At 45.9% G+C, this 27,643-nt stretch overlaps 2 protein-coding genes across 5 annotated transcripts in view; one reads left to right on the top strand and one right to left on the bottom strand.

The window, feature by feature from the left end:
- Positions 1-8,018, bottom strand: part of NANOGNB (NANOG neighbor homeobox) — a 25,049-nt gene extending 17,031 nt beyond the window's left edge. The window contains exon 1 of the mRNA XM_055358599.2: positions 7,839-8,018. The gene's annotated coding sequence lies outside the window, so the exon portion shown is untranslated. The remainder of the gene's footprint in view (positions 1-7,838) is intronic.
- On the top strand, positions 5,437-27,643 carry CLEC4C (C-type lectin domain family 4 member C). Of its 4 annotated transcripts, XM_055358597.2 has the most exons (8): positions 5,437-5,629; positions 7,852-7,938; positions 9,573-9,732; positions 10,620-10,712; positions 15,473-15,583; positions 19,437-19,582; positions 26,125-26,240; positions 27,295-27,643. In XM_055358597.2, exons 3-8 carry the CDS (start codon positions 9,702-9,704, stop codon positions 27,437-27,439), a joined length of 642 nt encoding a protein of 213 aa, XP_055214572.1. In that variant the 5' UTR covers positions 5,437-5,629; positions 7,852-7,938; positions 9,573-9,701; the 3' UTR covers positions 27,440-27,643. The 4 variants fall into 4 exon arrangements, with proteins under 4 accessions (XP_055214572.1, XP_030856817.1, XP_030856819.1 ...); XM_031000957.3 differs by lacking the exon at positions 5,437-5,629 and having other exon boundaries at positions 7,510-7,938; XM_031000959.3 differs by lacking the exons at positions 5,437-5,629; positions 15,473-15,583 and having other exon boundaries at positions 7,510-7,938.

The following is a 27,643-nucleotide window of genomic DNA, read 5'->3' as shown; positions in this document are numbered from 1 at the left end:
GGAAAAGCAAGATGTTCAGGATGGTTCTTTCTAAGTAATTGAATTGCAGGTGGTTTTTCATTTTTTCTTTTTCACTTTTTGTATTATTTACATTCTCCATGGTGAAAATGTAATGTTTCTAAAGTTAAGAGAAAATATTGTTTCATTTTCTTTATTTATTTTAGAGATGGAGTCTTGCTCTATTGCCCAGGCTGGAGTGCAGTGACACCATCATACCTCATTACAGCCTCGAACTCCTGGGCTCAAGCAATTCTCTCGTCCCAGATTCTCCAGTAGCTGGGACTGCAGGTGCATGCCATCTCACCTGTTTTTTGTTTTGTTTTGTTTTGTTTTTTGTTTTTTTAGGTGGAGTCTTGCTCTTGTTGCCCCAGCTGGAGTGCAACGGTGGTACGATTTCGGCTCACCATAACCTCTGCCTCCTGGGTTCAAGTGATTCTCCTGCCTCAGTCTCCCGAGTAGCTGGGATTACAGACATGCACCACCACACCTGGCTAATTTTTGTATTTTTAGTAGAGATGGGGTTTCGCCATGTTGGTGAGGTTGGCCTTGAACTCCTGACCTCAGGTGATCCGCCCGCCTCAGCCTCCCAAAGTGAGCCACCACGCCTGACCTCACCTTGCTATTTTTAAAAGATTTTTTGTAAAGATGGGGCTCTCACTTTGATGCCCAGGCTGATCTTGAACTCCTGGCCTCAAGCGACCCTCCCATCTCAGCCTCCCAAAGTGCTGAGTTTATAGGGATGAGCCACCACACTCAGCCTTTCTTTTAATGTGAAAGCTCATACTCCGGCTCGAACTCCTGACCTCAGGTGATCCGCCTGCCTTGGCCTCTCAAAGTGTTGGGATTACAGGTGTTAGCCACCACGCCTGGCCAATCTTCTTTTTTTCCAGAGACAATTTACTTTTTTATTTTTTGATATGGAGTCTCGCTGTTGCCTAGGCTGGAGTGCAGTGGCACGATCTCAGCTCACTGCAACCTCTGCCTCCCGGATTCAAACGATTCTCCTGCCTTAGCCTCCCTGAGCAGCTGAGTCTACAGGCACACACCACCATACCTGGCTAATTTTTGTATTTTTAGTAGAGACAAGGTTTCACCATGTTGCCTAGGCTGGTCTCAAACTCCTGACCGCAGGTGATCTGCCTGCCTCTGCCTCCCAAAGTGCTGAAATTACAGGTGTGAACCACTGCGACCAACCGACAATTTACTTTTGCTTTTGCTTTTGCTTTGGCAGACGGAGTTAAAGTAGATTTTACCTTGATTCAAACAGGCATTGAGTTTGTTCAAAACCAATTTCAAAATTTTAGGCCAGGCTCAGTGGCTAACGCCTGTAATCCCAGCACTTTGGAAGGCTGAGGCGGGCGGATACCTAGAGTCCAGGAGTTTGAGACCAATCTGGGCAACATAGCAAAATTCTGTCTCTACTGAAAATACAAAAATTGGCCGGGCGCGGTGGCTCACACCTGTAATCCCAGCACTTTGGGAGGCCGACGCGGGTGGATCACGAGGCCAGGAGTTCGAGAGGAGCCTGGCCAAGATGGTGAAATCCCGTCTCTACTAAAAATACAAAAATTAGCTGGGTGTGGTGGTGCATGCCTGTAGTCCCAGCTACTTGGGAGGCTGAGGCAGGAGAATCGTTTGAACCCAGGAGGCGGAGGTTGCGGTGAGCTGAGATCGTGCCATTGCACTCCAGCCTGGGCGACAAGAGTGAAACTCCGTCTAAAAAATAAATAAATAAATAAATAAAAATAAAAATACAAAAATTAGCTGGGCAGTGGCTCATGCCTGTAATCCCAGCTACTTGGGAGGCTGAGGCACGAGAATTGCTTGAAACTGGGAGGTGGAGGTTGCGATCAGTTAAAATGCACCACTGCACTCCAGCCTGGGTGACAGAGCCAGACAAGACTTCATCTCAAAAATAAAAAAATAAAAAAAATAGCAGGGCATGGTGGCTCACGCCTGTAATCCCAGCATTTTGGGAGGCCAAGGCCAGCAGATCACCTGAGGTCAGGAGTTTGAGACCAGCCTGGCCAACGTGGTAAAACCTCGTCTCTACTAAAAATACTAAAATTGGCCAGGAGTGGTGGCTTGCACCTATAGTCCCAGCTACTCAGAAGGCTGATGGAGGAGAATCGCTTGAACCTGGGAGGCAGAGGTTTCAATGAGCTGAGATCAGGTCACTGCACTCTAACCTGGGCAACAGAGGAAGACTCTGTCCTAAATAAATAAATAAATAAATAAATATATAACAAACTGGATTTCATTCTTTATGAATTAATAGTCTCTTTTTGGGCCAGGCACAGTGCCGCATGTCTGTAATCTCAGCACTTTGGGAGGACAAGGTGGGCGGATCGCTTGAACTTAGGAGTTCGAAACCACCTTGGGCAACCTGGCGAAACCCCATCTCTACCAAAAATGCAAAACTTAACTGGGCATGGTGGTGTGTGCCTGTAGTGCCAGCTACTTGGGAGGTTGAGGTGGGAGGATGGCTTGAGCCCAGGAGGTGGAGGTTACAGTGAGGCAAGCTTGGGCCACTGCACTGCAGACTGGGCAAATAGAATGAGATCCTTCCTCCAAAAAAAAAAAAAAAAAGGTCCATTCTCGCTCTTCATTATTCATAAAGGAGTCCTTGTCTAAAGTTTTATTATTTAGTTACCAGCCTCCCAGTTGTACAGACACTGCACAGACACTCAGTCCTTCAGTCACTGCTGAAGAGCCAGCAGATGCCATGTCCAGCTTTCTCTCTCTCTAGGGTCTTGGCTCCTGAAATTCCTTGTTCTGTGGAAGCCTTTCTGATGCTTCCTAATAGTTTTTTTGTATTGATCCAGCTTTCCTGGTTGGTCTCAGCAAACAATTGGTCTGCCACAAGCTATTTAAGCCACAATCCAAACTGGAAGTTTCTGCTTCTCATTTTTGAGGTTGGCTTTCATTTCCTCATTGATTCAAAAATTCTAAAAAATATATGCTGTCCATGAGCCCTGGTGCTTCTTTTTAAGGAAAGCCAAAATTTAGTAGTAGCATTTTAAAAATCAATCAGATTTTAAAAATGAAATAGATGCTAAAAGTGATAAAGAACTACCAGGCACGGTGGCTCATGCCTGCAATCTTCCGGGTTCACTCCATTCTCCTGCCTCAGCCTCCTGAGTAGCTGGGACCACAGGCACCTGCCACCACACCCGGCTGATTTTTTGTATTTTTAGTAGAGATGGGGTTTCACTGTGTTAGCCAGGATGGTCTCAATCTCCTGACCTCGTGATCCGCCCGCCTTGGCCTCCCAGAGTGCTGGGATTACAGGCTGAGCCACCGCGCCCGGCCCCCTTGGCTTTCTTGACACTTGGTGTTATGGTCTGAATGTTTGTGTCTCCCCAAAATTCTTATGTTGAAATCCTAACCTCCAAGGTGATAGTATTGGAGGTGGGGACTTTGGAAGGTGATTAGGTCATGAGGGTTCAACCAAATGAGTGAAATTAGTGCCCTTATAATAAAAGACCCCAGAAAGCTGGCTCATCCCTTCCACCATGTGAGGACACAGCAAGAAGGAGCCATATATAAACCAGAAAGTGGGCCTTTGCCAGACACCAAATCTGCCAGTGCCTTGATCTTGAACTTTCCAGCCTCCAAAACTGTGAGAAATAAATTGCAGCTGCTATTGGCCACCCAGTTTACAGTATTTTCTTATAATAGCCTGAATGGGCCGGGCGTGGTGGCTGATGCCTGTAATCCCAGCACTGTGGGAGGCCAAGGTGGATGGATCACCTGAGGTCAGGAGTTCGAGACCAAGCCTGGCCAACATGGTGAAACCTCATCTCTACTAGAGATACAAAAATTAGCTGGGCGTGGAGGCATGCGCCTGTAGTCCCAGATACTGGGGAGGCTGAGGCGGAAGAATCACTTGAACCCGGTAGGTGGAGGTTGCAGTGAGCCAAGATCGTGCCACTGCATTGCAGCCTGGGTGACAGAACGAGACTCCATCTCAGAAAAAAAAAAAAAAAATAGCCTGAATGGACTAAGACACTCACTTTTCCTATTTCTCTGGATATTCTTCTTTGTCTCTTTTGCCACTTCATCCTCTGCAAACAATACATTCAAAGTTGGACTTTTTTTTTTTTTATTTTTTGAGACGGAGTCTTCCTCTGTCGACTCTGTCTCAAAAAATAAATAAATAAATAAAATATAATCTGATCCTTTCACCACACTGCTTTAGTGCCTTTAATGACTCTTTCTGCTATTGGATAAGTTAAACTCTAACTTCACCCTGCGTGGTCTGACCACTAACTTCCTCTTACACAAGCCCAATATCTCCACCTGGCTAGCTATAAAATAGAATCTTAAACCCTAAGGACTGCTTTTCTCATTGGTTTCTTTCTTTCTTCCTTTTGAGACAGAGTCTCCCTCTGTCACCCAGGCTGGAGTGCAGTGGCGCAATTGAGAGGTGACAGCGTGCTGGCAGTCCTCACAGCCCTCGCTCGCTCTCGGCGCCTCCTCTGCCTAGGCTCCCACTTTGGCGGCACTTCAGGAGTCCTTCAGCCCACCGCTGGACTGTGGGAGCCCCTTTCTGGGTTGGCCAAGGCCGGAGCCGGCTCCTTCAGCTTGCAGGGAGCTGTGGAGGGAGAGGCGCGAGCGGGAACCGGGGCTGCGCGCGGCGCTTGCGGGCCAGCTGGAGTTCCGGGTGGGCGTGGGCTTGGCGGGCCCCGCACTCGGAGCAGCCGGCCGGTCCTGCCGGCCCCGGGCAATGAGGGGCTTAGCACCCGGGCCAGCGGCTGCGGAGGGTGTACTGGGTCCCCCAGCAGTGCCAGCCCACCGGCGCTGCACTCGATTTCTCACCAGGTCTTAGCTGCTTTCTCGCGGGGCAGGGCTCGGGACCTGCAGCCCACCATGCCTGAGCCTCCCACCCCCTCCATGGGCTCCTGTGCGGCCGAGCCTCCCCGATGAGCGCCACCCCCTGCTCCACGGCGCCCAGTCCCATCGACCACCCAAGGGCTGAAGAGTGTGGGCGCAGAGCGTGGACTGGCAGGCAGCTCCACCTGCAGCCCCAGTGCCGTGATCCACTGGGTGAAGCCAGCTGGGCTCCTGAGTCTGATGGGGCCGTGGAGAACCTTTATGCCTAGCTCAGGGATTGTAAATACACCAATCGGCACTCTGTATCTAGCTCAAGGTTTGTAAACACACCAATCAACACCCTGTGTCTAGCTCAGAGTTTGTGAATGCACCAATCGACACTCTGTATCTAGCTGCTCTGGTGGGGCCTTGGAAAACCTTTATGTGGATACTCTGTATCTAACTGATCTGATGGGGAGGTGGAGAACCTTTATGTCTAGCTCAAGGTTTGTAAACGCACCAATCAGCGCCCTGTCAAAACAGACCACTCGGCTCTACCAATCAGCAGGACGCGGGTGGGGCCAGATAAGAGAATAAAAGCAGGCTGCCCGAGTTAGTAGTGGTAACTGGTTGGGGGTTGCTCTCCACGCTGTGGAAGTATTGTTCTTTTGCTGTTTGGGTCCATGGTGCTTTTATGGGTTGTAACACCGTGAAAGTCTGTAGCTTCATTCCTGAAGCCAGCAAGGCTACAAGCTCGCCGGGAGTAAACGAACAATTCCAGAGGCGCCATTTTAAGAGCCGTAATACCGCGAGGGTACGCGGTTTCATTCTTGAAGTCAGACCAAGAACCTACCAATTCCGGACATGATCTCGGCTCATTGCAGTCTCTGCCTTTTGGGTTCAAGTGATTCTTCTGCTTCAGCCTCCTGAGTAGCTAGAATTACAGGCTAGTGTCACCACACTAAGCTAATCTTTGTATTTTTAGCAGAGATGGGGTTTCACCATGTTGGGCAGCCTGGTCTTAAACTCTTGACCTCAGGTGATCCACCTTCCACACACTTCCAAAGTGCTGGGGTTACAGGTGTGAGCCACTGCCCGGCTTCTCATTGGTTTTTTTGCTTGATAATATGTTGCAAATATAACAGTATTCACATAGAAATCTGTTTTTCTGAAGGTGTAAATACTAATATATTGGGGAGGTTTCTTTTTCTTTCTTGGTTTTTATTTTATCTTAAAGATAGGGTCTCTGTCACTCAGGCTGGAGCACCGTGGCTTGTTTGTAGCTCACTGCAGCCTTGACCTCCCAGGCTGAGGTGATCCTCCCACCTCAGCCCCTCAAGTAGTTAGGACTACAGGTGCATGCTACCATGCCTGGCTAATTTTTGTGTTTTGTTTTTTTGTTTGTTTTTTTTGTAGAGAGAAGGTCTCACTGTGTTGCCCATGCCTCAAGTAATCATCCTGCCTTTGCCCCACAAAGTGCTGGGATTACAGGCGTGAGACACTGTGCCCAGCCAATAAGTTTTAAGTGGAAGAGAGTGGTTGTCTTTTAATGTTATAATTGGAGTGATTTGGTAATTTCCTGGCACACAAGTTTTTAAAAGCATGTACACAATAGGGCTTCTTTTCTTGCTACTATTGGAATCCTCCTGCCACAATGTACGTAAATCCAGGCTAATCTGCTAGAGGATGACCAAAGAGAGACGTGAATCAGCCAACCCCAGCCAGCACACCAGCTTATTGCAGAGTGAGCTCAGCTGAGATGGAACCGATCCAATCTAAACCAGAATCACCCAGTGGCGTTCAGCCCAAATTGCTGACTCTCGGGAACTATGAACTAATTGAATAGCTGTGTATTTTAAGTTTTAAGTTAATTGATTATACAGCAAAACCTAACTGATGCCATGTCCTGATTCCAAACACTGGGTACTCATGTTAAAAGAGCGTCACCGGCCAGGCACGCTGGTTTTTACATCTGTAATCCCAGCACTTTGGGAGACCAAGGCAAGAGGATCACCTGAGCCCAGGTGTTCGAGATCAGCCTGGGAAATAACATAGCGAGACCCTGTCTCCACAAAAAATTTAAAAGATCCCCAGGTGTAATGACGTGTACCTATAGTCCCAGTTACTCGGGAGGCTGAGGTGGGAGGATCACTTGATCCCAGGAGGTCAAGGCTACAGTGAGTGAAGGTCGTGACACTGCACTTCAGTCTGGGCAACAGACTGATACCCTGTCTCAAAAACAAAACAAAATGGCCAGGCATGGTGGCTCACACCTGTAATCCCAGCACTTTGGGTGGCTGAGGTGGGCGGATCACCTGAGGTTGGGAGTTCAAGACCCGTCTGACGAACATGGAGAAACCCCGTCTCTACTAAAAATACAAAATTAGACAGTCGTGGTGGCGCATGCCTGTAGTCCCAGCTACTCGGGATGCTGAGGCAGAAGAATTGCTTGAACCCGGGAGGTGGAGGTTGCAGTGAGCCAAGATTTAGCCACTGCACTCACTCCAGCCTAGGTGACCAGAGTGAGACTCCATCTCAAAAAAAAAAAAAATATTTGTTTCCCACTCAGCCAGTTTCCATCTCAGCTGGGCCAGCTGCACTCCACTTGGTCCTCAAGCTAATAGATTTCACTTCCCTGAAGGCCCACAAAATCTTTTTTTTCTTTCTTTTTTTTTTTCGTTGAGACAGAATCTCACTCTGTCACCCAGGCTGGAGTGCAGTGGTACGATCACGGCTCACTGCAATCCCTGCCTCCCAAATTCCAGTGATTCTCGTGCCTCAGCCTCCTGAGTAGCCGAAATTACAGACGTGTGCCACCATGCTTGGCTAATTTTTTGAATTTTTAGTAGAGATGGGGTTTCACTATGTTGGCCAGGCTAGTCTTGAACTCCTCGCCTGAAGCAATCCGCCCACCTCAGCCTCCCAAAGTGCTGAGATTATAGAAGCGAGCCACTACACCTGGCCACAAAATTCTTTAAAGAAGCCAATCCCATCCTCCCTCAAGAGCCAAGGGGCCACCTCACCTTCTTGTTACAGCAGATCCTGCCTCTCACAGTCACCCTGCTCCCAAGTGCAACCTCTGTCTGACGCTGCGTGGTGTGCGGTGCCCTCCTGCCTCAGGCCGTGAGTACATGCAGCTGAACTGCTGTCAGTCTTATCTGTCCAGTGTCGGGTGTTGTGTGTCCAGCCACCCCATAACCCTGGGTTGGGACTCCCTCCCTCACCAACCGGGGGAAGAAGTAGTGAGCAAACTATCAGTTCTTATCTAGATTTATCCTCTTCAGCTGTAGCTTTTGCAATACTCTGGTCATACTCAAAGCATTCTGCTGGGATGTCACCTGACCTGAGCCTACATGCAATTCTGCTTTTCTTCTGAGAAAATAATTTGTCATTCTTTCTGCTTTTATAATTTGTTCTATTTTAAATTATTTTTCTCATTTTTGCCTTTGCTCCTTTCTTCTCAGCATTGTATACTCAAAGGAATACCCTCATACTCTACATTTTAATCCAAGACAGAGGAAAGCAACAGGGAGAACCCCTGAGGCAGGGGCAGAGGGAGGTTCAGGGAACTGTAAACGGGAGGTAGACAAGAGACCAAACAGGACTTTAAGTTGTTTCAGCAAGTATACAGCTTAGAAAGGATCTCATTGGTCTGGGTCCTAAAATATCTCAATGGATGGCTGATAACTCAAAACTTTTTTTTTTTTTTTTTTGAGACTGAGTCTTGCTCTGTCACCCAGGGTGGAGTGCAGTGGCACGATCTCGGCTCACTGTAAGCTCCGCCTCCCGGGTTCAAGCAATTTTCGTGCCTTAGCCTCCTGAGTAGCTGGGACTACAGGCATGCGCCACCACACCTGGCTAATTTTTGTATTTTTAGTAGAAACGAGGTTTCACCATGTTGGCCAGGATGGTCTCAATCTCTTGACCTCGTGATCCGCCCACCTCAGCTTCCCAAAGTGCTGGGATTACAGGCATGAGCCACCGCGCCCGGCTCAAAACTTTTTTCTCACTACTCTACAATTAAATCTCAGTTGAACTCTGGGAAGATTCTGGAATACCTAGGTTCTTTCTTTCTCAGTGTCTATTTCACCAGTAGTTGTAACCATCCTTCAACCAAACATCTCCATTTGAGTAGCATAGGCTATAATGGATTTTCTCTATTTAAAATTACTCAGCAGTGGCCGGGCACGTGGTGGCTCACAATGGTAACCCCAGGACTTTGGGAGGCTGTATTAGTCCGTTGTCATACTGCTGATAAAGACATACCTGAGACTGGGCAATTTACAAAAGAAAGAGGCTTTTTTTTTTTTTTTTTTTTTGGAGATGGAGTTTTGCTCTTGTTGCCCAGGCTGGAGTGCAACGGCAGGAGGTCAGGAGTTCGAGACCAGCCTGGCCAATATGATGAAACCCTGTCGCTACTAAAAATACAAAAATTAGCTGGGCATGGTGGCACATGCCTGTAGTCCCAGCTGCTCGGGAGGCTGAGGCAGGAGAATCGCTTGAACCCGCGAGGCAGAGGTAGCAGTGAGCTGAGATTGCACCACTATACTCCAGCCTGGGTCAGAGTGAGACCCTGTCTAGAAAAAAAAAAAAAAAAAAAAAAGACAATCAGACCTGCAACCATGAACTGTTTTTCATGTATTTCTCGATTTCCTTGTTTGTGTTTCCTTATTTCTGAACATGATGTATGTTTTAAATTGAAAGCTTTAGCTCACTGCAGAGTCTCCTAAGTCACATCTCTTCCTTTGCAAGAGTAGGCGAAGAAAGATCTAAGGGCTTGGCTTGTTTGAAAGAACCACACCCCCAAAGTAACATCTTTGGAGAAAGTGATACAAGAACTTCTGCACCTCCTGATAGAGGAAGTCCAAAGGGTGTGTGCACACACAATGGTGCCTGAAGAAAAGCCTCAAGACCGAGGTAAGCACTCATCTTCTCAGTTCTAGGGAAGGTAGTAGGAGCAGGATGGAGTGGGAAACAGGCATTGAGGTGATAGGGATAACTTTGGAAGAAGTAGGCAGCTTTTCATAAATAATAGTAATTTCAGTATGGAAACAGGTATGGACCCAAGATACTTGGATCAGGGAAAGATGAAAGAAAAAAAGAAAGGCCAGGCGGGCGCGGTGGCTCACGCCTGTAATCCAGCACTTTGGGAGGCCGAGGTGGGCAGAGCACCTGAGGTTGGGAGTTCGAGACCAGCCTGACCAACATGGAGAAACCCTGTCTCTACTAAAAATAGAAAATTAGCCAGGCGTGGTGGCACATGCCTGTAATCCCAGCTACTTGGGAGGCTGAGGCAGGAGAATCACTTGAACCTGGGAGGCGGGGGTTGCAGTGAGCCGAGATTGTGCCATTGCACTCCAGCCTGGGCAACAGGAGTGAAACTCCATCTCAAAAAAAAGAAAAAAAGAAAACTCGGGCCTAGAAGGCCTTAAAGGAATATGAATTTGGCCAGGCGTGCAGGCAAATGCCTAAAGTCCCAGCTACTCAGAGGTTGAGGCAGGAGGACCACTTAAGCCTGGAAGTTTGAGGCCAAGGCTGTGCAATTCAAGGGAAAAGAGAGTAAGGAATTGGAAAGTACAGTTTACTCTGAGAGTTTTGCCTGGATTTGTCTTGGGTTCCAGGGTACTATCTGGTCATTTGTTCTGAGATAATTTCTATAATCTCTTTTTGCTTTCACATTTTTTCTGTTTTAATTAGTTTTGATCATAGCCTGACTTTATTATTCTAAGATTTTTGGGACTCTGGTTTCCTGGCTCTTTGGCAGTGGGGATTATGACTGTGCATTTGTCTTGCTGATCTGACAGAGAAAGGACTCTGGTGGTTCCAGTTAAAGGTCTGGTCCATGGCAGTCGTATCCATCTTGCTCCTCAGTGTCTGTTTCACTGTGAGTTCTGTGGGTAAGTTCTTGGCTGGAGTGCAGTCATCTCTTGGTCCTTTTCCCAATCACATTTTATCAATTTCCCAAAGAAACACGTTCCTCTTTCTTTTTTTTTGAGACGGAATCTCACTGTGTCGCCCAGGATGGAGTGCAGTGGCACGATCTCGGCTCACTGCAAGCTCACCTCCCAGGTTCATGCCATTTGCCTGCCTCAGCCTCCCGAGTAGCTGGGACTACAGGTGCCCGCCACCATGCCTGGCTAATTTTTTGTATTTTTAGTAGAGACGGGGTTTCACTGTGTTAGCCAGGGTGGTTTCGATCTCCTGACCTTGTGATCCGACCACCTTGGCCTCCCAAAGTGCTGGGATTACAGGTGTGAGCCACCGCGCCCAGCCACGTTCCCCTTTCTTGACATAAAATGGCAACCCTAACTGAGAAGGCTATGTTTCTAATAAAATGAGTTATTACTATTATTAATTATTCTGGATAATTGTGTGTACTTCCAGGTTTCTTTGCCTGGTTTTAGTTGCATTTTTCAAATGTGATCATAACTGTCTTGGTCAGCTTGGGCTGCCATAACAAAATACCATAGACTGGGCCAGGCGTGGTAGCTCATGCCTGTAATCCCAGCACTTTGGGAGGCCAAGGCAGGCAGATCACCTGAGGTCAGGAGTTCAAGACCAGCTTGGACCATATAGTGAAACCCTGTCTCTACTAAAAATACAAAAATTAGCTGGGTGCAGTGACTTGTGCCTGTAATCCCAGCTACTTGGGAGGCTGAGGCAGGAGACTCAGTTGAACCCAGGAGGCAGAGGTTGCAGTGAGCCGACATCACGCCACTGCCCTCCAGCCTGGGTGACAGAGTGAGACTGTCTCAAAAAAAAAAAAAAAAAAAAAAAAAAAAGCATAGGTGAGTTAAAAAACAGATATTTATTTTCTGATGGTTCTGGAGGCTGGAAGTCTGACATGAGGATGATGGTTGGGTATGGTGAGGTCCCTCTTCCTGGCTTACAGCTGATGCCCTCTTGCTGTGTCCTCACATGATGGAGGGAGTGCTAGCTCGTCACGGTTTCTTCTTATAAGAGCACTCATCTCATCATGAGAGCCCCCCCTCATAACCTCATCTAAACCTGATTTCCTCCCAAAGCCTCTATCTTCAAATACCACAAATTGGAGCTTAGGACTTCCACATATGGACTTGGGGAGGACGCAATTCATTCTATAACAATAACTCCACTTTGATGGGTGTGCTGATGGTGGGTACCATCTAGTTGATCTGCTCCTTTGTTTTAAAAAAGTCTCTATTGGGAACATAACTATTATTCTTTCTATGATGCTATAATTGTATTACTGTGGGGTTTTAATCTTCATGTGAGATTCTTCCCAACATGACAGGAAAAATTGTTCATGTGGCCAGGCAGTGGCTCACACCTGTAATCCCAGCACTTTGGGAGGCTCAGGTGGGAGGATCGCTTGAGGACAGGAGTTCAAGACCAGCCTGGGCAACAGAATGAGACCCTGTCTGTATAAAAAATAAAAAATATAACTTGGCATGGTGGCATGTGCCTGTGGTCCCAGCTACTCAGGAGGTTGAGGCAGGAGGATCGCTTGAGCCCAGGAAGTTGAGGCTGCAGTGAGCCATAATAGTACCACTGCAATCCAGCCTGGGCGACAGAGAGACCCTGTCTCAAAAAATAAAAATAAAAATAAATGTTTATACAGAGATACAATGGAAGAATAAACAAAGTAAACTATTATTTAATTGCTACTCCCTTTGCCAAGTTTTATATTTTTGTGACACCTGAGAAATTTCCCAACTCTCTTGTTTACTATTTGGGTGTCAAAATGTGCTCTATTATCTAATATTATGATTAGAAACAGAAATGAAACATCTGTGAGGAAGTTATTGAATACGATGACTTCCTATGTCAAGTAAAAATGTGTTGATGATACAGTCTTCAGTTTCTTTCTAGTTGTAAATACATCTCACAGTTTTCAATGTAACCCCAAGAGGCAGAATTATTACTAAAGTTAAACTTTGCTTTGCTTTTTATAACAAAGGGCAAGAGACAAAAGGGCTTAAAGATGTGATATGGTTAGGATAGTTGTCCCTTCCAAGTCTCATGTTGAAAATTTGAAATTTGGAAGGGACAACTATCACTTGAAATTTGAAATCCCCACTGTTGGAGGTGGGGCATGGCAGGAGGTTTTGAGTGATGCAGATGGATCCCTCATGAATGGCTTGGTGCCCTCCTCGAAGGAATGAGTGAGTTCTTGCTCTGAGTTGGGGTGAGATCAGCCCCTCCCCCTCACTCTCTCTTGCACCGTCTCTTGCCATGTAATATGCCAGCTCCTGCTTTGCCTTCCACTATGACTGAAAGCTTCCTGAGGCCTCACCAGAAGGTGAGCAGATGCTGGCACCATGCTTACTGTACAGTCTGCAGAACTGTGAGCCAGTAAAATGTCTTTTCTTTATAAATACCAAGTCTCAGGTATTCCTTTATAGCAATGCAAAAACGGACTAATACAAGATGGTTATTTAATTAGCTGAGAGGAAAGAAGACATGCAAGAACTTAAAGACATAAATTCAGAGAAAATAGAAGAGTCTGACTAGGTTTAGTCTCAAAATCAGAATGATGAAATACATGAATAAAGAATTAAGGCCGGGCGTGGTGGCTCACTTTGGGAGGCCGAGGCGGGTGGATCACGAGGTCAGGAGATCAAGACCATGGTGAAACCCTGTCTCTACTAAAAAAAGATACAAAAAAAATTAGCCGGGCGCAGTGGCGGGCGCCTGTAGTGCCAGCTACTCGGGAGGCTGAGGCAGGAGAATGGCGTGAACCCAGGAGGCGGAGCTTGCAGTGAGCCAAGATCGCACCACTGCACTCCAGCCTGGGCGACAGAGCAAGACTCCATCTCAAAAAAAGAAAAAAAAAAAAAAGAATTAAGTGAGGATAAGTGAAAAGTCAGATCTTGCTCTATGTGCATACCAGTGAACAAAAGAGACCGTTTTTAGCAAAAGATGTCTAAATGTCTCCAAAGGGTTAGGTTTTACCTTATATTTAATTTGACCCAAATGGTTTACTTACAGTTACAGCCATCAGAAAACTATAGAAAAACCGAAAGACCTGTGATATTTCAGGATTAATAGAATTAGATGCTGTTACCTAGTAAGTCAACAAATGCTTACTGAACACTTACTATGAGCAGGCCACTTTTCTAGGTGCTGGGTATATAGCGTGAATACAATGAAATTCCTTCACTAGACTGTATGTTATTGTAGGGGGAGATCAAGATATATACATATGTAAACTTATAAACAAACAAGATAAATGAATATAAGAAAGGGTTAAGAACATATTTTTTACTGGACCTGCACAGAAAGAAGCATGAGAAAAAACAGTACGGCTTGAAATGGGATGGGCAAGAGAGAGATGTTGCAGACTTTGTAAGAGCATAACGTTTATTTATTTATTTATTTATTTATTTTTGAGATGGAGTCTCGTTCTGTGGCCAGGCTGGAGTGCAGTGGTGCGATCTCGGCTCACTGCAACCTTCGCCTCCCAGGTCGAAGTAATTCTCCTGCCTCAGCCTCCTGAGTAGCTGGGATTAATAGACACGTGCCACCACGCCTGGCTAATTTTTGTATTTTTAGTAGAGATGGGGTTTCACCATGTCGGTCAGGCTGGTCTGAAACTCCTGACCTCATGATCCACCCACCTCGGCCTCCCAAAGTGCTGGGGATTACAAGCATGAGCCACTGTGCCCAGGCTTTTTTTTTTTTTTTTTTTTCTCGAGACAAAGTCTGGCTCTATTTCCCAGGCTAGAGTGCAATGGCACGGTCTCTGCTCACTGCAACCTCCACCTCCCAGGTTCAAGTGATTCTCCTGCCTCAGCCGCCTATAGCTGGGATTACAGGCATGTGCCACCATGCCCACCTAATTTTTGTATTTTTAGTAGAAACAGGGTTTCACCATGTTGGCTGGGCTGGGCTTGAACTCCTGACCTCAGGTGATCCACCCGCCTTGGCCTCCTAAAGTACTGGGATTACAGGTGTGAGCCACCATGCCCAGCCGTAAAGTCGTAAGATTCTTTATTTTTATTTATTTATTTATTTATTTTTTTTTTGAGATGGAGTTGCACTCTTGTCACCCAGGCTGGAGTGCAATGGCACGATCTCGGCTCACTGCAACCTCTGTCTTCCAAGTTCAAGTGATTTTCCTGCCTCAGGCTCTTGAGTAACTGGGATTACAGGCGCCTGCCACCACCCTTGGCCAATTGTTTTTTTTGAAACACAGTCTTGCTCTGTCGTCCAGGCTGGAGTGCAATGGCGCGATCTCGGCTCACTGCAACCTCTGTTTCCTGGGTTCAAGCAATTCTCTTGCCTCAGCCTTCCAAGTAGCTCGGATTATAGGTGCCCGCCACCACGCCTAGCTAATTTTTGTATTTTTAGTAGAGACGGGGTTTCACCATGTTGGTCAAACTCCTGACCTCAAGTGATCCAACCAGCCTCGGCCTCCCAAAGCGCTGGGATTACAGGTGTGAGCCACTGTGCCTGGCCACCTGGATAATTTTTATATTTTTGGTGGAGACGGGGTTTCACCATGTTAGCCAGGCTGGTCTCTAACTCCCGACCTCAAATGGTCCTCCCACCTCGGCCTCCTAAAGTGCTGAGATTACAGGCATGAGTCACTGTGCGTGTCCACAGCATAAGATTGTATAGTACAACATAGATCCACTTAAAAGAGTGAGAACTAACTCCGATTTCTCTTTCCCAGTGCCTCACAATTTTATGTATAGCAAAACTGTCAAGAGGCTGTCCAAGTTACGAGAGTATCAACAGTATCATCCAAGCCTGACCTGCGTCATGGAAGGAAAGGACATAGAAGGTACAACTCTGCAATGAGCAACAAGACTTCCCTTGCTATTAATCAAATTCCTAGTCTGATGGTTTATATCTTCAGCACTAAAATTATCAACTGCAGCCTGGTTTTTCCTACTGCATTCTTTAACTATCTACTTGGTATCTTAAATAGACACCTCAGGCTGGGCCCAATGGCTCACACCTGTAATCCCAACACTTTGGGAGGCTGAGGTGGGTGGATTACCTGAGGGTCTGGAGTTTGAGACCAGCCTGACCAACGTGGAGAAACCGCATCTCTACTAAAAATGCAAAAAAAGTCCGGGCGCGGTGGCTCACGCCTGTAATCCCAGCGCTTTGGGAGGCCGAGGCGGGCGGATCACGAGGTCAGGAGATCGAGACCACGGTGAAACCCTGTCTCTACTAAAAATACAAAAAATTAGCTGGGTGCAGTGGCGGGCGCCTGTAGTCCCAGCTACTCGGGAGGCTGAGGCAGGAGAATGGTGTAAACCCAGAAGGTGGAGCTTGCAGTGAGCCGAGATCACGCCACTGCACTCCAGCCTGGGTGACAGAGCGAGACTCTGTCTCAAAAAAAAATAGACACCTCAAAATTAAAGTATCAAACAGGGGTCCTCAGAACTGTCTCACTTCCTCCTGCTCCCATCAATATTAAAGCCTAAAACTCAAGAATCATTCTTAGCAGTTTTTTTCTCTTTTTTCTTTCTTTTCTTTTTTGAGACGGAGTCTCACTCTGTCGCCCAGGCTGGAGTGCAGTGGCGCGATCTCGGCTCACTGCAACCTCTGCCTCCCAGGTTCAAGCAGTTCTCCTGCCTCAGCCTCCCAAGTAACTGGGACTACAGGCACACGCTGCCAGGCCTGGCTAATTTTTTTGTATTTTAGTAGAGGCGGGGTTTCACCTTGTTGTCCAGGCTGGTCGTGAACTCCTGAGCTCAGGCAATCCTCCCGCGTCAGCCTCCCAAAGTGCTGGGATTACAGGCGTGAGCCACCGTGCCTGGCCAGCAGTTTTTCTTTGCTTATCATCTTCACCCCTGCATCCAATTAATCACTAAGTTCAACAGTAAATATATCCCTCTCCCTATATAGTTCTGGATTAACTGAAAAATAAATATACACAGGATTCAGATAAGAATAAAATTATGCCTGGCATGGTGGCTCACGTCTGTAATCCCAGTGCTTTGGGAGGCTGAGGAGGGGTAATCACCTAAGCACAGGAGCTTGAAACCAGCCTGGGAAACATGATGGGACCTCAACTCTACAAAATATTTGAAAATAAATCACCCAGGCGTAGCACGGTGGCTCATGCCTGTAATCCCAGCACTTTGGGAGGCCGACGCGGGTGGATCACCTGAGGTCAGGAGTTCGACACCAGCCTAACCAACATGGAGAAACCCTGTCTCTATTAAAAATACAAAATTACCCAGGCGTGGTGTCGCATGCCTGTAATCCCAGCAACTCGGGAGGCTGAGGCAGGAGAATCACTTGAACCTGGGAGGTGGAGGTTGTGGTGAGCTGAGATTGTCCCAGCCTGGACAATAAGAGTGAAACTCCATCTCAAAAAAAAAAAAAAAAAAATTACTGAGCTGTGGTGGCATGTGCCTATAGTCCTAGCTACTTTGGAGGCTGAGGTGGGAGGATCAGTTGAGCTCCAGAGGTTGAGGCTACAGTAAGCAGCAATTACACTGCTGCACTCCAGCCCGGGTGACAAAGTGAGACCCTGTCTAAAAAAAGATAATAAATAAAATAAAATTATCAGCTTTATTGATGGTAAAATCAAACCATGAAATATGGCCTAGAGTGAGGCCAAACTGTTGCTCCCTAGTCCAGGCCTACTCACCTCAGGGATAATTGGTCAGCTGTGTCCAGGATCAGGGACTGCCTACAGCCTCGTATGCAGAGCCGGAGGGAGACAAGTTCCACCCCAGAAATGCCTCTATGGCCTTAATCCTTTGCAGGAAGGAAATATGGACCCAAAGGGCATCAAACAGTTATTTCAAGAATGAAACAGGCCGGGTGCGGTGGCTCACGCCTGTAATCCCAGCACTTTGGGAGGCCGAGGCGGGCGGATCACGAGGTCAAGAGATTGAGACTATCCTGGCCAACATGGTGAAACCCCATCTCTATTAAAAATATAAAAAGTAGCTGGGCGTGGTGGCGGGCGCCTGTAGTCCCAGCTACTCCAGAGGCTGAGGCAGGAGAATTGCTTGAACCCGGGAGGCAGAGGTTGCAGTGAGCCGAGATCTCACCACTGCACTCCAGCCTGGGCGACAGAGCGAGATGCCATCTCAAAAAAAAAAAAAAGAATGAAATAATTCATTCTTTACTTACAGGGAAAAACTGTGAGAGGTAAAAAGATGACAAGAGTTTCTTTTTCAAAACTACTGGTGGGAATCGAACAATGAGAACACTTGGACACAGGGTGGGGAACATCACACACTGGGGCCTGTTGTGGGGTGGGGAGGGGGGAGGGATAGCATTAGGAGATATACCTAACGTAAATGACGAGTTAATGGGTGCAGCACACCAACGTGGCACATGTATACATATGTAACTAACCTGCACATTGTGCACATGTACCCTAGAACTTAAAGTATAATTTAAAAAAAAAACAAACAAAACAAAACTACCATAGGAGGCCAGGCTCAGTGGCTCATGCCTGTAATTCCAGCACTTCAGGGCAGCTGAGGCCAGTGGATCACTTGATCCCAGGAGTTCCAGATCAGCCTGGGCAACAAAGCAAGACTCTGTCTCTACAAATAATACAAAAAAAAATTAGCTGGGTGTGGTGGCGTGCCCCTGTGGTCCCAGCTACTTAGGAGGCTGAGGTGGGAGGATCACTTGAATCCAGGTCAAGGCTGCAGTGAGCCATGGTTATGCCACTGCACTCCAGCTTAGATGACAAAGCATGATCCTGTCTCTAAAAAATTTTTTAAATATTTATTTTGGTATAATGTATGTCAAAATATAAAGAAAAACATTTTGATATGGTCTACATTGTCACTGTTTGTTAGAGGGAATGTATATAATCTCTTTTGGGCTGACAGTGGAAGAAACTGGTGCTTCGAAGGAGGAGAGATGGATATTTTTCAGCACGTACTGCTCTTAAGTGTTTTGCATGTATTATGTCACCTCAACCTCTCAACATTCTGAGTGACAAATATTCCCATTTACAAACGAAAAGAAAAATATTTAAGGCTTAGAGTGGTTATATAATTTTCCCAAAATTACAGCACAGAAAATGAGGTTGCAACCCAGATCTGTCTTACTCTAGACTCATTCTTTATAATGGGATGCTAAACTCTAAATGATATTTATATCTATAATTATTAGTGACAAATATAACATTGTCAAGCTTATTTTTGCTAAAGATGTGGACATGGTTCATATATGACCACCAATGAATGATGAGAACCTGAAGTTAAAGTATTTGTCTTTCAAATCATTTTTGTGGGTTTAAAGCAGGGCCTGGAAAACTAAGGCATGGGCCAAACTCAACAAGCTGCCTAGTTTTGTAAATGGTATTTTATTGCCATACTCATGTTCTTTTTTTTTTCTTTGGTAACATATTGCCAGTGGTTGCTTTCGTACTGCAGTAGCAGAGTTGAGCAGTTGCAACAGAAACCGTATGGCCCAAAAAGCCTGAGATATTTACTATCTGGCCTTTTGCAGGAAGTTTGCTGGTCCCTGTATAGAGTGAAATGATCTAGGGATTAGTAAATACACCAGGAAATGAGTTCAGCTTTGGAAAATCCGTGGAGATCCATAGATGAAAACTAATTAAACCTCAGCAAGCTAAGCTTATAACTTTATGTGAGGAGAATTCTCTGTTAATATTTTTTCTTCTTCTATACTCATTTGGCAAGATTGGAGCTGCTGCCCAACCCCTTGGACTTCATTTCAGTCTAGTTGCTACTTTATTTCTACTGGGATGCAATCTTGGACTAAGAGTCAAAAGAACTGTTCTGTGATGGGGGCTGATCTGGTGGTGATCAACACCAGGGAAGAACAGGTATGTTCTAACAGGCAACGTGGTCAGCTAATCTGTTTCCTTTCTTATCTGATAGAGTCTTTTTATTGCCCTGAAAGTTCAAAGACAGGAAAAAAAAAAAACTTCTGGGTAAAAAAAAACCCAAAAAACAAAAAACACAGGAAAATCTCCTTAATCTGGAACACTCAAAAATGACTTTTATTTTTATTTTTTTTGGGGGGACTGTCTCCTTTTGTCGCCCAAGCTGGAGTGTAATGGCACAATCTCAGCTCCCTGCAGCCTCCGCCTCCCGGGGTCAGGTGATTCTCCTGCCTCAGCCTCCCAAGTAGCTGGGAGGATAGGCATGTACCGCCACGCCTGGCTAATTTTTGTATTTTTAGAAGAGACAAGGTTTCACCATGTTAGTCAGGCTGATCTTGAACTACTGACCTCAAATGATCCACCTGCCTCGGCCTCTCAAAGTGTTGGGATTATAGGCGTGAGCCACCATGTGTGGCCAACAATAACTTTATTTTTTATTTTTATTTATTTATTTATTTATTTATTTTGAGACGGAGTCTTGCTCTGTTGCCCAGGCTGGAGTGCAGTGGCACAATCTCGGCTCACTGCAAGCTCAGCCTCCCGGGTTCACGCCATTCTCCTGCCTCCCAAGTAGCTGGGACTACAGGCACCTGCCACCACGCCCGGCTAATTTTTTTGTATTTTTAGTAGAGACGGGGTTTCACTGTGTTAGCCAGGATGGTCTGGATCTCCTGACCTCGCGATCTGCCCGTCTCGGCCTCCCAAAGTGCTGGGATTACAGGCGTGAGCCACCACATCCGGCCAACAATAACTTTAATAAAACACATTCTGGAGCAAACTTCAGGCAAACATTGATGTTGAAATTTGATCCTGGAGAATTTTAATTTTAAAAATATAAGAAAAAAATTCAGGCAAATAAAATAGTGAATTTGAAAAATGGAAAAATGATATTAATATTTGCCATCTAAGAAATGTCAACCAATTAAACATTAGTCCTTCGTATACTGTATCCTCTGCATTTCTGACCTTCTTTTCAACATTTTCCAATCTGTTTTTCTCTTTGTACTTGATTTTATACAGTTTCTTCTGTCCTTCTGTTCTATTCCAGTTCACTAATCTTCTTTTTGTTTTTGAGACAGAGTCTCACTCTGTTGCCCAGGCTGGAGTGCAATGGCACGGTCTTGGCTCACTGCAACCTCCGCCTCTCAGGTTTAAGCAATTCTCCTGCCTCAGCTTCCCGAGTAGCTGGGACTCCAGGTGCGTGCCACCACACCCAGCTAATTTTTGTATTTTTAGTAGAGACGGGGGTTTCACCATGTTGGCCAGGCTGGTCTTGAACTCCTGACCTCGTGATCCACCCACCTCGGCCTCCCAAAGTTCTGGGATTACAGGTGTGAGCCACCACACCCGGCCCTCCCACTTGACTAATCTTCTTCAACTATGTCTATCCTGCTATTAAAGCCATATATTAACATCTAAATTCAATTATTGTATTTTTCAAATCTAGAATTTATCTTGCTTCTCTTTCAAATATGCTGTCAAACTTTATAATGTTCAACACTTAAGCTTGTTTTTTTGCTGTTACTGGTTTTTGCTTTTTTTTTCTTTTTTTTGAGATGGAGTCTTGCTCTGTCGCCAGGCTAGAGTGCAGTGGCTCGATCTCAGCTCACTGCAACCTCCGCCTCCCGCGTTCAAGCGATTCTCCTATCTCAGCCTCCCGAGTAGCTGGGATTACAGGCACCCACTACCACACCTGGCTAATTTTTGTATTTTTAGTAGAGACGGGGTTTCACCATATTGGCCAGGCTAGTCTCAAACTCCTGACCTCGTGATCTGCCTGCCTCGGTCTCCCAAAGTGCTGGGAATACAGGCGTGAGCCACTGTGCCTGGCCGTTTTTTTTTTTTTTTCTTTGAGACAGAGTCTAGTTCTATCACCCAGGCTGGAGCGCAGTGGCAAGATCTCTGCTCACTGCAACCTCTGCTTCCTGGGTTCAAGCGATTCTCCTGTCTCAGCCTCCTGAATAGCTGGGATTACAGGCGCCTGCAACCACGCCCAGCTAATTTTTGTATTTTTAGTAAAGATGAGGTTTTACCATGTTGGCCAGGCTAGTCTCGAACTCCTGACCTCAGGTGATCTACCTGCCTCAGCCTCCCAAAGTGCTGGGATTACAGGTGTGGGCCACTGTGCCCAGATCTTCTTTTTTTATTTTTTTGAGACAGAGTCTCTCTCTGTCACCCCAGGCTGGAGTGCAGTGGTGTGATCTCGGCTCACTGCAACCTCTGACTTCTGTGTTCAAGTGATTCTTCTGACTCAGCCTTCTGACCAGCTGGGATTACAGGTGCATGCCACCGCTCCTGGCTAATTTTTGTATTTTTAGTAGAGATAGGGTTACACCATGTTGTCCAGGCTAGTCTCAAACTCCTGGCCTCAAGTGATCAGCCTGCCTTGGTCTCCCAAAGTGCTGGGGTTATAGGCCTGAGACACCATGCCTGGCCTATAGAATGTTTCAAATTATCCTTGTGTGATGGATGTTGTACTTCAAAAATTATTTATAAAAATAATTGGAGGCCAGGCACGGTGGCTCATGCTTGTAATCCTAGCACTTTGGGAGGCTGAGGCGGGTGGATCACCTCAGGTCAGGAGTTTGAGACCAGCCTGGCCAACATGGCGAAACCCCTTCTCTACTAAAAATACAAAAATTAGCTCGGCATGGTGGCGCATGCCTGTAATTACAGTTACTCGGGAGGCTGAGGCAGGAGAATCGCTTGAACCCAGGGGGCAGAGGTTGCAGTGAGCCAAGATCATGCCACTTCATTCCAGTCTGGGTGAAAAAGCAAAACTGTCTCAAAAAAAAAAAAAAAAAATTGGAGGCCTAAGATATTATTCTCTTCCAAAGAGTATTTTCATTTGCTTTTGCCACATGCCTTGGCACAAGTCCTACAGTACATTACGGCAATTTCAGGGCTTGAAATTTCTACAATATCCAAATGATTCAAAGCCAGATCATAATCTATATGAGGTCTGATTTACTGCCTATTTACCCTTACCTCTTTCTTGGCTCTGGACTCTAATTTTTGCCTAACCCTACAAAGTTTTCAAAAGTGCTATTCATCCTGTCTCCCCAGTGATGTTGTAAACTTTTATTTGTTTTGACTTCCTATGCCACATTTAGCACAGAGTCTGAGCAGACAATAGACTGCTTGAATGTTCAATGAATGAATGAATAGATAAATTGATATGGTGGAGAGGGAGGGAAGCACACAAACCACTAACAATGTCTCGTATATGTTCATTTACATTCAAAATAATCTGAAAACCTATGTCAAAATATCTTTTCTTGTTTGTACAACATTATTTGAGGCCTGGCGACGTGTTTCATGCCTGTAGTCCCGGACACTTGGGTGGCTGAGGCAGGAGAATTGCTTGAATCTGGGAGGCAGAGGTTGCAGTGAGCCGAGATCATACCACTGCACTCCAGCCTGGGTGAGAGAACAAGACTCCATCTCAAAAAGAAACAAGTAAAACAAAACAAAATATATGACGGCTGGGTGTGGTGGCTCACGCCTGTAATCTCAGCATGTTGGGAGGCCAAGGTGGGCAGATCACTTGAGGCCAGGAGTTCAAGACCAGCTTGGGGGCCAGGCGCGGTGGCTCACGCCTGTAATCCCAGCACTTTGGGAGGCTGAGGCGGCTGGATCACAAGGTCAGGAGATTGAGACCATCCTGGCTAACATGGTGAAACCCCGTCTCTACTAAAAATACAAAAAATTAGCCGGGCATGGTGGTGGGAGCCTGTAGTTCCAGCTACTCGGGAGGCTGAGGCAGGAGAATGGCGTGAACCCGGGAGGCAGAGCTTGCAGTGAGCCGAGATCTCGCCACTGCACTCTAGCCTGGGCAACAGAGCAAGACTCTGTCTCAAAAAAAAAAAAAAAAAGACCAGCTTGGTCAACATGGTGAAACTCCATCTCTACTAAAAATACAAAAATTAGCCAGGTGTGGTGGCATACACCTGTAGTCCCAGTTACTCAGGAGGCTGAGGCATGAGAATTGCTTGAACTCAGAAAGCAAAGGTTGCCGTGAGCCGAGATCACACCATTGCACTCCAGCCTTGGCAACAGACCAAGACTCCATCTCAAAAAAAAAAAAAAAAAATTTGGCTTTCTAAAATTTGATTATAGACCTCTATCTTTCTTGTAACACAGAACACGTACTGGTTAAGAATATGGGCTCTAGAGTTAGATCTCTGTTATTTATTAGTTGTGTGACCTTTGACAACTTTATCTTTCTAAATCTCTGTTTCCTGAGACGTAGTAAAATGGAGACAGCAACACTATCTTCCTCACAGTAGTAGTTGTAAAATTTACATGAAGTAACTTATGCAAACTCATGGCATAATACTTGGCATATAGTAGACAATGACTAATTTTAACTACTACTATTATAAATATCTTTATTTTTTGAGACAGAATGTTGCTCTGTCCCTCTGTCGCCGAGACTGGAGTGCAGTGGCGCGATCTCCGCTCACTGCAGCTCCGCCTCCTGGGTTCATGCCATTCTCCTGCCTCAGCCTCCTGAGTAGCTGCCTGCCACCATGCCCGGCTAATTTTTTGTATTTTAGTAGAGACGGGGTTTCACCATGTTAGCCAGGATGGTCTTGATCTCCTGACCTCATGATCCGCCATCCTCAGCCTCCCAAAATGCTTGGATTATAGGCATGAACCACCACACCTGGCCATAAATATCTTTATTTTAAAGTGACCTGTGGCCGGGCATGGTGGCTCACGCCTGTAATCCCAGCACTTTGGGAGGCCGAGGAGGGTGGATCACAAGGTCAGGAGATTGAGACCATCCTGGCCAACATGGTGAAACCCCATCTCTACTAAAAATACAAAAAAATTAGCTGGGCATGGTGGCTCGTGCATGTAATCCCAGCTACTCTGGAGCCTGAGGCAGAAGAACCGCTTGAACCAGGGATTTGGAGGTTGCAGTGAGCCGAGATCACACCACTGCACTCCAGCCTGGCGACAGAGTGAGACTCTATCTCAAAAAAATAAATAAATAAAATAAAAAAATAAAGTGACCTGTGGTTGGACATCATGGCTCACGCCTGTAATCCCAGCACTTTGGGAGGCCTAGGCAGGCAAATCACCTGAGGTCACGAGTTTGAGACCAGCCTGGCCAACATGGTGAAACCCCCTCTCTACTAAAAATACAAAAATTAACCAGGCATGATGGTGCATGCCTGTTATCCCAGCTACTCAGGAGGCTGCGGCAGGAGACTCACTTGAACCCGGGAGGCAGAGGTTGCAGTGACCCGAGATCGTGCCACTGCACTCCAGCCTGGGTAACAGAGTAAGACTCTGTCTAAAAAAAGAAAGAAAAAAAAGTGACCTGAAGCATTTGGAGTGTGCATGCAAAGTTGTTTTTTATTTTTGGGCAGGGGGTGGGTTTGCATTTTTTGGACACAGAGTCTCATTCTGTCACCCATGCTAGAGTGCAATAACGTGAGCTTGGCTCACTGCAGCTTCTACTTCCCAGGTTCAGGCAATTCTCATGCCTCAGCCACTCGAGTAGTTGAGATTACAGACTCCCTTTATAAGAAGAATATATTAGGAGTGAGGGAGAATTTCCTCACTACATGCAGTCTTGAAGAATGCGGTCACTTAGCAAAGAAGTAGGAAAGCAAGTGTGACATGAGGATTTATGATGGCCATGGCTAGAGCGTGCTCCTGTACGTGCCAAACATCATGCTCACAAGTGATGTCTCTGATCCAGCCCTGCTCAGCCAGAGGCCTCTGCTCTTGGATAGGGGCCCTTTGTGGCTACTCCTGGGTCTTCTCCTTTTATTCTTTTCTTCCTATGGCCGTAAGAACTCAGTTCAACTTGAGTCCCCTAAAGGCTATTGTAAGAATTAAAGAAAGAGGAAAGAAATACGAAAGGTGGCTTGCCAGTCTATTTTAGAGAATTATTTTAGAGAAAATAAACCTGAGAGGAGCTTCTGGCTGAGTTAGATCAGAGGCCCACTCTCTTACAGACCAAGAGTTTTTAAGGATTCAGGGTGGGAGCGTTTATCAGAGGCTTGGACTGCTTCTGTGTCTCTTTGTTGTGCTTATCTGGGGGGGAGAGTTGTATGTCTGTTCCCATACATCTTTCTACAGCTGCAGGCATATCCCCCCAGTCTGCCTTTGGCCTTCCTATCTTAGTGCACCTGAAGGGAAAGGAATGTGCTTATTAAGGCCCACTGTTTTACTGGGGTCCATTGTATGAGGGTGAAGTTTGGCAGTTACCCAAGAGACTTTTCCTCCACCTCCGTCTGTGCCTGAGCTGCCTGTGCCTGAGCTGCCTGAGCTCAGGCAGATAGCTGCCTGAGCTATCTGTGTTTTGCTGTCTGCTCTTTCTGTCTGCTTGTAGTTAGAAGAGAAGTGATTTCCTTGAAATGCATGAGGCTAGAAAGGGAGCTGGAACTTAAAGTGGCGGTGTTCGTCCCAGATGAGGGTGCTCCTGCTCTATCAGCTATGACTCTTCCATTTTCTTCCCTCAGGATTTCATCATTCAGAATCTGAAAAGAAATTCTTCTTATTTTCTGGGGCTGTCAGATCCAGGGGGTCGGCGACATTGGCAATGGGTTGACCAGACACCATACAATGAAAATGTCACGTGAGTATAGAATGAGGTAAAGGACCCTGGGTCCTGATCATGTAGGGGTTTAGGGTGTTCCATCAGCTATTAAGCAAACAAACAATAAAACCCACAACACTTTTTAAAACCTAGGTCTATTTGACATCAAGGGTTGTGCTTTTTTTTTTTTTTTAGACAAGAGTCTCACTCCATCACCCAGGCTAGAGTGCAGTGGTATGATCTTGGCTCACTGCAACCTCTGCCTCCTGGGTTCAAGTGATTCTCCTGCCTCAGTCTCCTGAGTAGCTGGGATTACAGGCATGTGCCACCACACCCAGCTAATTTTTGTAATTTTAGTAGAGATGGGTTTTTACCATGTTGGCCAGGCTGGTCTCAAACTCCTGACCTCAAGTGATCCACCTGCCTTGGCCTCCCAAAGTGCTGAGATTACAGGTGTGAGCCACCATGCCTGGCCATTTATGTATTTATTTACAAATTTTAAAGCACTTTAGTACAGATTACCACTTTTAACATTTGTATCAACTATGTCAAATACGTAAGGACATTGTTCTAGTTCCCATTTTTTCAGATAGAAGAACTGAGAATCAGGGAAATTAAATTACTTGCACTAAATAACAGAGACTAAGTAGCAGATCCAGGGAATTTACCTAGTTCTTCAGACTCCAAAAGCAGTGCATAGAACCTGATTAATACTTGTGACTAGGGAAAAAAAATCCTTGAATCATTTAACTCTGTGAGTTGGAATTTCTATGGTAATTGGACATAGGGATGGCCAAACTGAAGGAATCCTCTTGGATATCTACCAGGAGGATGTTCAACATACGCTTGAGTTGATTAAGATGACAGAGTACTAGGTCGTATGGGAACAGTTTTCAGGGGAAATACCAGAGACACAAGTGGAGAGGAAACTGCCTGAACATGAGGTTTTACAAAACGTGGCAGCAGAAGTGAGAAGGTGGTTTGGGTAGACGTGACTTTGACTTTCGCACTGTTTAACCCTAGCCCTCTCCCAGTCTCTAACCTTTTCCAAACCACTGTTTCAAAACACCACTGTCCTTTATCTACCTTTCAGATTCTGGCACTCAGGTGAACCCAATAACCTTGATGAGCGTTGTGCGATAATAAATTTCCGTTCTTCAGAAGAATGGGGCTGGAATGACATTCACTGTCATGTACCTCAGAAGTCAATTTGCAAGATGAAGAAGATCTACATATAAATGAAATATTCTCCCTGGAAATGTGTTTGGGTTGCATCCACCGTTGTAGAAAGCTAAATTGATTTTTTAATTTATGTGTAAGTTTTGTACAAGGAATGCCCCTAAAATGTTTCAGTAGGCTGTCACCTATTACACTTACGATATAATCCATTCACACATTCATTTATTCATTTATTCATTCATAAAATGAGTGTTTAGTGAACA

The sequence above is a fragment of the Gorilla gorilla genome, chromosome 10 (genome assembly GCF_029281585.2).
Source record: "Gorilla gorilla gorilla isolate KB3781 chromosome 10, NHGRI_mGorGor1-v2.1_pri, whole genome shotgun sequence".
Lineage (NCBI taxonomy): Eukaryota > Metazoa > Chordata > Mammalia > Primates > Hominidae > Gorilla > Gorilla gorilla.
Note: the sequence above shows the minus strand (reverse complement) of the source record. Positions and strands in the feature narration are given on the sequence as shown.